The 13,227-nt window shown below is 33.6% G+C and overlaps 1 protein-coding gene and 1 pseudogene across 1 annotated transcript; one reads left to right on the top strand and one right to left on the bottom strand.

Annotated features, from left to right (window-relative positions):
- Positions 1-391: 391 nt before the first annotated feature.
- Positions 392-904, bottom strand: LOC120138215. Its single transcript, XM_039153766.1, has one exon. The coding sequence runs from the start codon at positions 902-904 to the stop codon at positions 392-394; it is 513 nt and encodes a 170-aa protein (XP_039009697.1).
- Positions 905-11,261: 10,357 nt separating this feature from the next.
- On the top strand, positions 11,262-12,293 carry LOC120138161 (annotated as a pseudogene).
- The last annotated feature ends 934 nt before the right edge of the window (positions 12,294-13,227 follow it).

The following is a 13,227-nucleotide window of genomic DNA, read 5'->3' as shown; positions in this document are numbered from 1 at the left end:
ATCGATGAACTACATACTTTAAGACTGTTTTTGAAGGTAACATAAACAGGGATGGAGTCCAGCAGACCGGTAGAGACAGTCGTCTCCTGAAAATTTTATAATTTCATACATTTTAGATATTTTTTATATTTTCTATTTATTATCTATTTTTTTCCTCCTAAATTTTTATAAGTTTATCTCATAGCATAAAATCTTGGGTCCATCTCCAAATATAAGCAACTAGCTTTATTCATGACTAGGTGAAATAGCATACATTGTGACAATCAAGAGATGAAGACTTTTTCTACGACATATAGGTAAACTACAATAACAAAAGAATGTAGTCTCTTGATGCTGCATGGACTAAAGTAGGAGCAGAATATATTTAATAAAGTAATCAAGCGTTGATGATCTAAGGAACAGTGCTTTGCTCCAAGGAGGCGAGTGTACCGGGACTGAGAATGGGGAAAGCGCACCAATTATAAGAAGATGGCGATATGTTCAATCCGAGTGAATTCGATGTTATCGTATTCATCGAATTATTAGAGAAACTCTGGTTCTGTGATCCCGAAAACAGATTCAACGGTGCAGAAACTTCAACCCTAGACAAGGGCGATGCTGCCACGTGAAGAGGCGGAGGTGCCACTCTTTGAAGACGCTGATGATGATGATGAGGCAACTCGAACTGAGTTGCTGACGTTAGATTATGAGTTTGGAGCATGAACTCAGGTGAACCGGTTAGCTTTTGAACCAAGTCACGGAAGTTTCTGGGATCGACCGTGTAAACCTTGGGTGGGGTTGGTGGAAATGGTGCAGTTGGCTTCTTCCAGGGCTTCGACAATGGCTTACGCACGGAATGAAGTGATCCATTAAATGAAGAAGCCTGTGGAGCCTTCATAGCCGAAGAAGAAGAGTAAGCTTCCATAGCTATTGTTTCTTAATAGAAAAAACTGTGGAGTCACACGTGCAAATTGCCGAGCTTTTCGAATGAAGCTGATAATATGATAGAGCTGAAATGTTAGAATGTGGTTACCCGGATATATATAGGAAAACAAGGAGGACGAAGATAGCAATAATAGGGACAAGAAAATAATTGAAGAAATTAAAAGCAGACAACGGTGGGATGAATCTGATGGGGCTGTGGGGCTCATCATCAGCGAAAATTCAATTGGTCTTTCGTCAGCAGCCGATTAATGGTTACAAACTACATAGGCTGCAGCCAGGTCAAAGTGCCTGACTTTAGACCAAGTTTCTCTTCATTATAAAAAACAATGAAAAATGTTTAAATAATCCTCTGTTTCGGTCTCATTCGTGCGTGCATTATTGTTCGGAAGACAAGTTTTGAAAACGGTATATATACAAAAGAAGTTATTAAAGATATTAGTTTCATAAATAAGCCCCCTCAATCTTTTCATTCTTGCAATTCAACTTGTTCTTTTACTTTATGTAAATAAAGCATCATTGCTTATTTTAAATTACTAAGACATGCTTATCTAACTGTTTTTCCCCCTTTACACAAATATTTATGTTTCTGTATATTATTTCACAGTTTCACTAGGTTTCAAATATTTAAGTATCAGTATGATTGAACTTAACCAATTAACGATATTAGTGGTTAAAGAGGCGATTGTTATCTCTAGAGGTCATGGGTTTGAGTACTAGCAACTGTATGATATTTGAGCGTTCATTGTCAAATGATTGAGAGTTCATAAAACATATACTACCACTTGTAACTAGGGTCGGTCCTGACTATGTTTTGGCTCAGGACAAAAATAAAAAAAAACGAGCCTCTGATTTAAAAAGAAATTTAAGAATTGTGTAATATAAATTTTTTATTAGAATATTTTTATGAAATTAAACAAATAGTAATTCATTACAATATCAAAAATATCAAAAAAAAATTAAGCATATAAATACTTATAAAAAAACATTGCCTTCGAGCATTTCTTGATGAAAATCATTGATGATAGTGTCAACATCAATATTTTCCAACATATTTTTCTCAAAACATAACATAGCATTTGGTAATAAAAGAACGATATCTAGAATTTGGAAATATATAAAAATCAAAAGAAAGAACTTGAAAACACAGTCTACCTAAAATTTTAAGAACAATCTTAAATATGATTCAAGCAACACAATTGATGATAAACAATTATGATTTTGTGTTTGTGAGAAATATGAGAAACTAAAACGCGAGAGTAATAATTTTCAGATGAATTGTGAAATATGGAAGAGAAAATAAACATGCTAATTATACTTAATTTTTCCTCTCATTGTGTTTTGAAGAAAAAAATAATGTAAATAAAATTTTCGATTAATATGGAAAATTGGGAAATAGATTTGGCGAATTAATGGTGGGAATTTGTAAAGACCCAAATTAAAAAGACTCAATTGATTTTTTTTTAAATTTTGAGAAGGAAATATTAAATTAGAGTTGTATGAGAAGTTGATCAATTTATTAATATTAATATAAAGATTCAATGATAACAATTGACACTTTAATAAACTCAGTTACCTTATTATTTTATTATACACTTTATTTAAAAAATATTATCAAAAAATAAAGAAAAATATTTTACTAAAATTTTAATTTATGGGCCCTGAGTGGATGCCCCTCCTGTCCTGGCTTAGGACCGACCCTACTTGTAATCACACTAGACTAATAAAAAAGTTTAAATACCACTGTATATAGAGGTTTTAGAGATTGTAAGTTTAAATATACTCAAATAATGATTTAAGAACTTGAAAGAGATTATGGATAATTTAGATATTATATTAAAAATATAATTATCAATTCTAATATATTTTTGTTGTAGTTATTGGTAGAATTATAAAGCTGAAACTTAAAAAATCATTATTAAGATTAATTCCAAAAAGAAGTTGAAACTTAAAGGATTTTTTAAAATTAATTTAAGGACTAGCAAAAAATATGCCCTATTATTTGTGATAGCTCGCTAATTGATAGCCAACCGTGAGAGGAAATTGAAGGAAATAACGGGAGGAGGCATTATCTCGAGCGGGTGGAATAGCCGCCTCTTGTTTGAATTATCGACACTCGCTAACAGCCTTACCTATCACACGTGATGCCTCGCTTCCTCTTTTATTGATGTGTCTTTGACCTAAATAAAATAAGGATAAACTACACTAATGTTACTAATATTTGAGTAAATTTTCATTTTTCTCACTAAAATTTCAAAAGTAACAAATTGGTCACAATATTAAAGATTTTTAACAAAATGGCCACTCTACTGTTATCTCCGTCAAATTGATGATGTGACAACATTAATAAAAAGGTTAATATTCAGTTTTACGCTTAAACCAGTGTTAAAGCATCAAATAAGTCATTGAACAATGATTTTATATCAAATTTACCCCTAAACTTTTGATTTGAAAATAGAAGAGACTATATCCACCCTTATTGGACAAAAACAATAACATATAGCTAACACGAAGAATTATGCAAAAGTAAAGCAAGTTTACGACTGTTTCTTCACCAGCAATTGAGTTTGCCGTAGTTCTAACTGTCATGCTTAGAATTGAAATGGATATTATATACAAATTTGCTCTAAATGCGACTACAAACAAACAATAATACAAAAATAAAGAACGAACAAATAAATGTCAAGAGTTTAAACATTCAATAGTATTTGGTTCCTTGTTATAAAGATACATAATAATTTATTCGTGGATGATTATTATAAAGAGATGGAGTCTTTAATGCGATGAGCAAGGATATGTGACGAATATTATTGCTGTTACCGATTCATGAAAGGTCTCAATCCAGATATTCATGATGAACTTGATAAACAATACTAAGTAGATCTTCATGATTCATTACAAAAAATCCATCACAATTGAAAATGAACAACAAAGGAGATATCAGTTCAAAGAACAATATCAAGGTACTTTAAGCCCTTCTACTTCTTCTTCCACTCCACCTTCTACCATGAATAATGAGTCAGACACTAACAATAATGAATCTGATGCTAGCAACATCGTAATGGAAGATATCGATCTTCAGTCACGTAACCTTACACCGTTGGAAACAAAAGATGCACTTGAAAGTCAAGTGATGAAATTGTGTGAGAAGGGTAAGGAAACACAAAATGACAATAAAAATGAGGCAAAAACAAAAGAGGTCACTAGTTAGAAAAGCCAAAAGAATAATGACTCATTAGAGATGAGCGAATCTAATTGTGAGAAGAAAACAGTGATTGAAAATACATATGTGAGCACAAAAGAATTGAGAAATAACCTTCTTCACAAAGAGACTTGCATTCTTGTTCACTTTAGATAACCACTGATTTTGATTTCTAACAATAACACTAGCTTTCTAATGCCCTGAAACCCAGGTCTATAGTTGGGGTCAACCCGATACCTTTAAGTTAAGCCAATTAGACTTCCCAAGATAGTTGGACCAAGTTATATAGGTATTGAGCTTAAATAAGGCCTAAGAGTTAAGGGTAAGTGATGGTTTTAAGTAGAGGTAAAAATGAGAGGGACCAAAAATGTAGTTTACCTATAGTTGGTTTTAAAGGTTATAAACCCCTTATTTAGCTAGATTTCATAGGAACCTTCCACAAAAAAATATCTCCCATATTTCCTCTTCTCTTCTTCTTCCTTACCAAGAGAAAAACAAAAAGATAAAAGCTTCTTGAATCTTAAACCTAGTTTGAAGAAACCAAGGTAACAATCATATTCCTCATCCCTTAAGTATCATTTCAAGCCCTTAATCTTTAGTTTTGGGTAAGTTTTAGAAAATGGGTTTTTGGGAGTTAAGAGAAATCAAGTGTTTTAAGCTTGTTTTTAGGTAGATTTGAGTTGTAGGAGTTGTATTTAAGCTTACTCTAACCTCTAGTTGAGTAGTAATCCATTTCCTTGCTTGGTTTAGTTAAAGAGGAGAAAAAGAGTTTCAAAGAAAATGATGAAGGTAAGGTGAATCCTAGTTGATTCAAAAGGAGTTTAGCAACCAAGAAGGCCAAGTAACACACTTACAATTTCCTCTTATCAGTTGTAGATCATTAGAAATGAGCTATAGCTATAAAGTTAATATTTTAGCTTGAGAATTATGGTTGAAGCTTGGTGAGTATAGTTTAATGGTAGATTACATGATTTATGTTATAAGCATGATATAAAGCTTTTTTTATGCTCCTTGTAATCACATAAGACTTTAAAGAATGTTTGGGGACCTCACTAAGGTCTTTGGGATTGAAATATATCATTTTCGTATGTGTTTTATGACTTCTGCAGGTAGAGTATCGATACTATAGAGATAGTATCGATACTTTTTCGTCATTTTGGGCAAATTCGTAAGTTTCTGGGCAAGTGTATTGATACTCTTTTAAGAATATCGAAACTTTGGGTTATAGTTTCGAAACTCCTAGAAAGTTTCGAAACTAGGCAGAATATAATGTTTAAAAATATCAAAACTTTTGCAAGAGTATCGTTACTCTTGGGCTAGTATTGATACTTTCAGTCTGTTTTGGTCAAAACATTGCTCGAGAGGTACTAGACCCATATTATAACCATAAAGGGGATCGAATAGGTGTAAAACACTAAAATAAGTGTTATAAAAGGTGTTAAAAGTTGGGTTTAAATGGATAAAATAGATATAGGGGTATCGATACCTTAGGTAGGGTATCGATACTGCAGAGAGGGTATTGATATTGTAAGGCCAATATCGATACCAAGGGTATGGTTTGAGCTTTGAAGCACGAGTAACTGTAGAGGCAAGCAAGGGTATCAATGTTGTAAGGCCAGTATCGATACCAAGGTTAAGAAATGGGCTTTAAGTTAAGAGAAAGTAAAGAGGTAATTGAGGTTTTCCAAAAGATTATAATTTCCCTCAAATAAGACTACAAGTGAGAACATTTATTAATGTTTAATCCAAATGTAGAAACAAGAATAACGTAGGATCAAATAAGACTAGCCTTGTTTGAATGCTTGAGAAACGAGTAGGGCACTTGAGTTTCTTTAGAAAATACATCAGATTTGAAAGTATAGATTCAGTCTGGATATCCTTAGGGAGTGCGCAAGGCACTTTAAGCTAACTAGTTTGGGCACAAGGTCCGACAAGCAAAGAGTGGGCTAGTCGAGAGTGTGGTGTCCGATGCAGAGATTACGAGGGTCATATTCTCGGTAGATTAAAGGGGTGTGTGAGCTCCTATATATAGAACCCTCAGCTGCACCATGATGTCTACCATAAAGTAGATAGTGAGTATACGAGTATACTCACTAAAGCAAATCAGAACATAACAAATCATTAGACCATATAGCAGCAGACTTGATAGCTTAAACATTTCAGTGATGTACAATTAGTATGATTTAGTTGTTAGTATGGCATTGAGCTAAATAGCTCAGCCTTCGGATGTTTTCGTTGGCAGGTTAGTAGATTAGCCAGTTCGAGAAGATTTAGAGTGACCAAGGTCCAAATCCAGTGCAGAGCAGAGAATGTCATTCAGTTTCTTAAAGTGCATGTATATTCATAAACCCATTTGTAATGACTAAGTTGTAAAGTCAGTTATGAATGAGTCTGTATATTTTTGAAAAGTTTTTATTATATTATTTTATGGTTGGTTTTATTAAAATGAGTGCCTTAAAGTCATAGAAGTAGAAGAGAAAAAGTTAGTCAGCCACTCCGGTGGTTCCGTATGGCATCCGGATCGGGCGACTGTATGCGTACTAGTTTAGGGTGTTACAAGCTTGCCTAGTACGTTTGTTCTTCATTTACAAATTTTTTTAATGGTGTTAGGTGACCCTCCTGACGGGTTACCACCAGAAAGCCTTAATCACTCTGCCATATCAGTGATGAATCACGATTTACGAGAATCCAAATGTAAGTATGTTATTACTCATTTTAATAATATTCTAACCTACTTTTTCTTATTTTTACAAGTTAAGGCTCTTGAAGTTGTCACTCATACTAACCATAAATCCTTTAAGTGATTAAAAGAACGACGTAAGAAAAATATAGTAGAAGATGAATTATCCCGAAGGTATACCAATACCTATCAAAAGCATACTACTACTCTGAGAATTGAACATATCAAAGATGTACATCATGATGACTCAGAGATTTATAATATATATATATATATACTCATTCTTTTAAAAGTGTTTTTAATGATTTTTTTCTTGTAAATGGGTTTCTTTTTCAACTAAATAAGTTATGTAGTCCACAAAGCTCCTGACTAGAATTCTTTTTTCATAAACCACACCTGAGAGACTTAAGGGATTACTTGAACAAACCACTTGACATGTTTTTAAACACTCATTCTCACCAGACGTGAGTAACACCATGGAGAGAACATATGAAGCATTCACAAATAGAGCCAATAGTGGTCTGAGCTACGTTGAATTTCAACCTACACACCAGATTACAAGACTTGTATGCAAAAGAGAATTTCAAGACAACAATAAATCAGTTCCAAAAAAGGAAGAAACCTCTACCAAAATGCATAAAGACACATCACATTGATTCGAGTAATTGTTTCATAAGTATTCATTCCAACACATATAATTCTCTTTCTTTTGGATTTTCAGATTCGCGAACGTATCCTTTTGAGGAGAGGAGGAATGATACATGCTCCAGAATGCACAATGATGACAATGCACGCTTCTTTGGACTAATGTTTCTACTCAAACCTATTAGAAGAAAAAAGTCTTGAACATTCAAAGCATATATATTAGATATATGTAATGTGATTGAATTCTTTAAAGATCCTTATGTTTTCCCCTTTATGTTTCATATTCAATTTCAAATCTCTTTGAAGAGACAAATGATGATACAAGCACCACAAGGCTTACATTAAAGTAAGATAGACTATCTCTTCCAATTGATCCACATAACCAAGCATTGGAAAAGAAGAGCAGAATAGCAGCATAATTGCGATGACTTTTTTAATAGGATTCTGGTGTTATTTGGTCGACATACCTTCTAGAGATACGATCGGTTGTCTCTTATCTTTCCAACGATACTTGAAACGAGTTAATCTAATGTCGGAAACTCAATATACATCCATTTTAATGAAGATAGAGCATGCAAAAATTTATATACGTGATTAATATGAGATTTTATAAATATTACAAATTTTCAATATTTTTATTGGTTATTTTTAATATAATTTAAGATAGGATGATGCATTTCTTTTAGGATTAAATTTATAATTTTATTAGGAATTAAGATCAAATTAAAATATTATTCTTATTACTTTTATTTTATTAGGTATTAGAATTAGAACATGTTCAGTTTATTATTATTTTATTCATTAGTTATTTAAGACATTTAGAACTCATCTCCTATATAAAAGAGGTTTCATTCAACTTCCTAAATCAGACTTGTTTGATTAATAATACAACAAGAGTTCATTTTTGGCAAGTGTCGATTGCCTTGTGCCTTCGAAGCATTCTTCATCATTAAGTTCTTCAAGTTCTTCGTGAGAGAGATCTTCACACTCCAGTTTGTCTTCTCATTGCGATTAGGAGGGCTGGTTAGAGTCGATTATCGAGTTTACCTAGTTAATTACAATTAGGAAGGTTCGTAGGACAACTATCTATTAATCACCAACATCGTCGTCGTCGTCATCATCAAATCACCATTATCACCCATCACCACCAAAATCCTAATTTTGGCCAAGTTATTCCTATCTTATTATTTATATAATATTCCTATTTTCTTAATCTTGTCTCTTCTCGTTGATTTTCAGCAATCCTAATTCCCTCAAAACCCTAGATTGTCATCGCTCCTACTCTCAATTCCCTCTCATTCTTTGATCGAGTCTAGATCTTTCTAAGTTTGATTCTTCACAATGAGCAAAGTTTATCACTCTGCTGACATCACTTATCATGAAGCATAACTCATGCATAGAGCAAAAAAAAGATATTGCTACACAAACATTAGGAAAAAATATAAATACCTCCCTTGATCGTTGTTATTAGCGGACAAAATTCAAAGATTCAAGTAAAAGCTAACCCACCATTTTCTGGTCAGTCGTCAATAACGTTAATGTTCAAAGTAACATCGTCGGTCTCGTATCCTTTCTACAAATTGGCTAATTCCGTATATAATTCAAACTTTTGCAAAAATGACTAGATATTCAAATGGAAGAATATTGAATTTAACATTCTTATTATACGGCATGATATTAAAATTTGCAAACTGTTAAGATTAAATTACAACTCACCAATTGAGACTTCCTTACGTTTTAATCATTCCGTATATGGAAATTTGAATCTTCTAATGTTTTCCAGAAGCTACTACTATATAAGGATTGGTGTAGTATTTTAATTTCATAAGTTAAGAAATTAGCATTTGTCTACTTTTTTTAAAAAAAAAATTATACGTTTAAAGAATATATTTTTAATTTCCTTAGATTGTATATTTATTATTTAGTGTACATCCTTGTAATCTATTTTGCAAATACGGATCATCAAAGGGAACGGGTGGAAACAATTATATTCCTAAAATTTTTAAATTTTCTTTTTTTTTCAGTGTATTTTTTATTGAAAATTTATTTCAACCCCTAAAATTTAAAAAATTCACTTTCATTTAAAATTTTATAAGTTCACACCTAGCATAAAATCTCGTGCTCCTCTCTATTTGCAAGTCACAGCATAGTTGTTATTCCCTTGCCTTTTGACTTCTGAGGTCTTCGGAATTCCATGTCCTTCGATTAGCTACATCCCTCTGACTGATCACCGATAGACTCACATAATCTATCAAATAAATTTACTACATGATAGTCAGATGTGCTGACTCTATCAACTTATAAATAGTCATCATCACCCTAAGTTTGACACCAGTACTAAAGACATTTGTATAATCACCATGCAATACTAAAGAATGGGGCTCTCTTTCCTTGGTCTTTCTCGATTGAAAATTTGAGAGAACAATCGGTGCGACTCTCCATACAAACCAAAAGGGATGAATTTTCTGACGCCCATTTCTCCCCTCAATAATTGGTGTGGTTAATTTGGAGCACCCTTGACCAAAAAGAATCAATTAAAATGAACTACCAAAAATAAAATAACTAGTCATACTTCATATCTCCTTCCCATATATCCTCCATAATTCCTTAACATGTTTTCTAATGAAATGTTTGATAATATTGCTCTCAAACTTGTGGCAAGTAAGAGGTACATGAGAGGTATCCGTAAGGTTGTTCATGGACGGTTAACCGTATCGTTTAGCCTAAACGGTCGGTTAACCATTATAACGGTTATGAGATTTTTCTAATCGTAACCTAACCTTTAAGAAACGGTTAACCGTTAATGGTTAACCATTATTAATGGTTCGATTACAGGTTAACCTATAGTTAACCTATTACAATTATTTGTCAATTTTTTTCATAATTCATACTACAAAAAAATGTAGCACTTAACACAAACTTACACCGATGTAAGTGAATAAAATAAACAAGTGTAGCACTTAACACATATTTACACCGGTGTAAGTGAATAAAACAAAAAAGTGTAGCATTTAACACATATTACACCGGTGTAAGTGAATAAAATAAAAAAGTGTAGCACTTAACACATCTTACAACGATGTAAGTAAATAAAATAAAAAAAGTGTAGCAGTTAACATATACTTATACCGATGTAAGTATGTACATCTCCCAATATCTTAGTACATATTAATAAACATATAATTATATTGGTGTAAGTATGTTTCTATATTTTCAAAGAAATAAAAAATTAAAAATAATAAAAAAAATATATATTAAGTTATTTGTATACAAATTTTATTAAAAATATATAAAAATTATAAATAATAGAAAACTATTTTAAGTTATTTATGTAAAAATATAATAAATTAGAAATATAATTATAAATTTAATTTATTAACGGTTAACCGTTGATTAACCGTTTATCAAAATTTTTAACCGTAACATTAATCATTAACCATCATTTTTAGTGGTTCAGTTAACCAAAACCTTTTAGTATTAACAGTTCGATTAATTAACATATTAAATATAAGGGTAAACTACGCCAATGGTCACTGATGTTTGGGTAAGTTTTCGTTTTCGCCACTAATGTTTCAAAAGTTACAAATCGGTCACTAACATTATCGTTTGTGACAAATTGTTCACTCGCCGTTAACAGTCGTTAAGAGACGTCACAAAAATCAGACGTGGACCGTTAGCTGCTTACCTGGATGGTTAACCGACTGAAATTTATTACAGCTTGGTTTCTCTACAGTTGCTTCACCCTCTTTTGAAAGGATATTCTCTCTAACCACAAAACAAAACTCTCTCTATCTTTTATAAAAACCCCACATTTACACGCTGCCAAAGAGAAGTCTGTGGCATCGAGGTCTTTCTTGTCGTTGCTCTTCTTTTCCATTCATCGGCCAAATGGCGGGGAAGATGGTCGTAACGATGAGAGAAATAGTCGGTGAAATGGCACCTTTTACGGTGATGGGGATAATGGAAGCTTGCACCATAACACTCACTATTCTGGCCAAAACAGCAATAACAGGAGGAATGAGCACTTTTGTCTTTGTAGTTTACACCAATAATGTTGGCTTTCTCTTGCTACTCCTTTTTTTCCTTTCTTCTTCATAGGGAAAGGTACTTGCAAGGCTGCAACTTCCTCTTATCTTTTCCCCTTCTCTGTGTACCACTCTCTCTTCAATTTCTTTATCTTTTGTTTGTTTGTTACTGCAGAATAGACCAACCGATCTTCACCTTCCCACTCCTTGTGCGTATATTTTTACTGGGTTTAACAGGGTCGTTTCTCTTCTCTCTTCACCTTGTTTCAACTTCTTTGAAATGAAAAACGATCGACTGATTTCTTCTTCTTCTTTTCTAGTGTTTGATTTGTGTATGATAGCTATATCAGAGAACCTTGCATTGGTTGGATTAAGCTAAACTCACCCATCGTTGTATACGCAACTGGTCTCCTAATCCTGTCTATTTCCTTCTTGCGTTCCATCCTTCTCAGGTTCTTCATCTTCCCAAAGCCATGTTATTCTTCTTGTAATCTATATCAGTTCAGAAAAAAAGAAGGAAAAACTTGTGATAATAACAACACATGCATGATTATCATATAGGATGACAAAGCCTGATTAGAGTAGCAGCGACAGCCAAGCCAAAGTGATTGGCACCTTGGTTCAATCATTGGAGCCAACGTAGTAAAACAGTATAAAGGCCCATTTATATGAAAATCTTTTTTTCTTTTACGGCAACCATTACCGGGTTAACCATGTACCCAAACTCTTTGTGTTATACTCAGCATTAGATCGTTGGATTCTCTGTGGTGTTCTGTTAATGGTTGCATCTTTATCTGTTTCATTATGGAATGTTATTTAGGTACATGTTGAAAAAACTAGATTATTGTCTGATTTAAACTAGTCGAAGCTAGATAAGCAATCGATGACGTGGAGGAAGACGATTAAGTGGTTGAAGAAGTAGGCGACGGGGAAATCAGATTGGTTTGGTTTCCGGGGGAAATCAGATTGGTTTGGTTTCCGGAACCAATCGTATAGTTTCATACCACTCGCTGTTGGTATTGGTAATAACCAAAATAGCGTCTCATTCACCATTTTCGTCGTCTAACAACTGTTTCTCTAGCTCCTGAAGTTGGTTCATCATTTTCTTCTTTGGGTCTTGCGGTTGTGCGACCCATATCGAAATCAGATTCATATACGGGCTGCCTGGTAAACCGAGATTAAGGGCTTGAATTATGGAGCCGTCGTAGTTGATACCGAGAGGAATTTGCTGCAGCCTCAGTTGTTGTAAAAGCAGCAACCCGCATCACTGCGACATGAAAGAATGAGATGAGAAATTACCTAAGACGTCCGGCGACGACAAGTTGGTCGACAAATCGATGGGAGACAAGAGAGAAATTGGAGAAGTGTGCTAGTAAGTTTTGGGCTTAGCTGAACGGAGATAAATGTGGGCAGGATGATTGTTAAGGAGTTTTTACGTTTGAAACAATTTGAGAGGCCGGATCCATGAACATTTCGGGGACATGTGTCCGGTACGGTGTAGTCGCTTTGTTGTTGTTCATGCAGCCAGTGCTACCCACAGATCTGTCGGTTAATCCACCGTAAAAATCCCGACCACCGCCGAAGAATCTCAAAACCATTTCCCCACCCCTCTGTTTTGGGTTAATTGAATATAATGGAGGAGAGCCAATGGTGGTTTTGGGTTTCCATTTAATTTTATTAATTAACTTTTCATTAAATATTTGGTAAAACACCGGTCAAAGGGGCGGTCAACCATCCAGGTAAGCAGCTAACGA

Source organism: Hibiscus syriacus, unplaced genomic scaffold (assembly GCF_006381635.1).
Source record: "Hibiscus syriacus cultivar Baekdansim isolate YM2019G1 unplaced genomic scaffold, ASM638163v2 tig00110678_pilon, whole genome shotgun sequence".
Classification (NCBI taxonomy): Eukaryota; Viridiplantae; Streptophyta; class Magnoliopsida; order Malvales; family Malvaceae; genus Hibiscus; species Hibiscus syriacus.
Note: the sequence above shows the minus strand (reverse complement) of the source record. Positions and strands in the feature narration are given on the sequence as shown.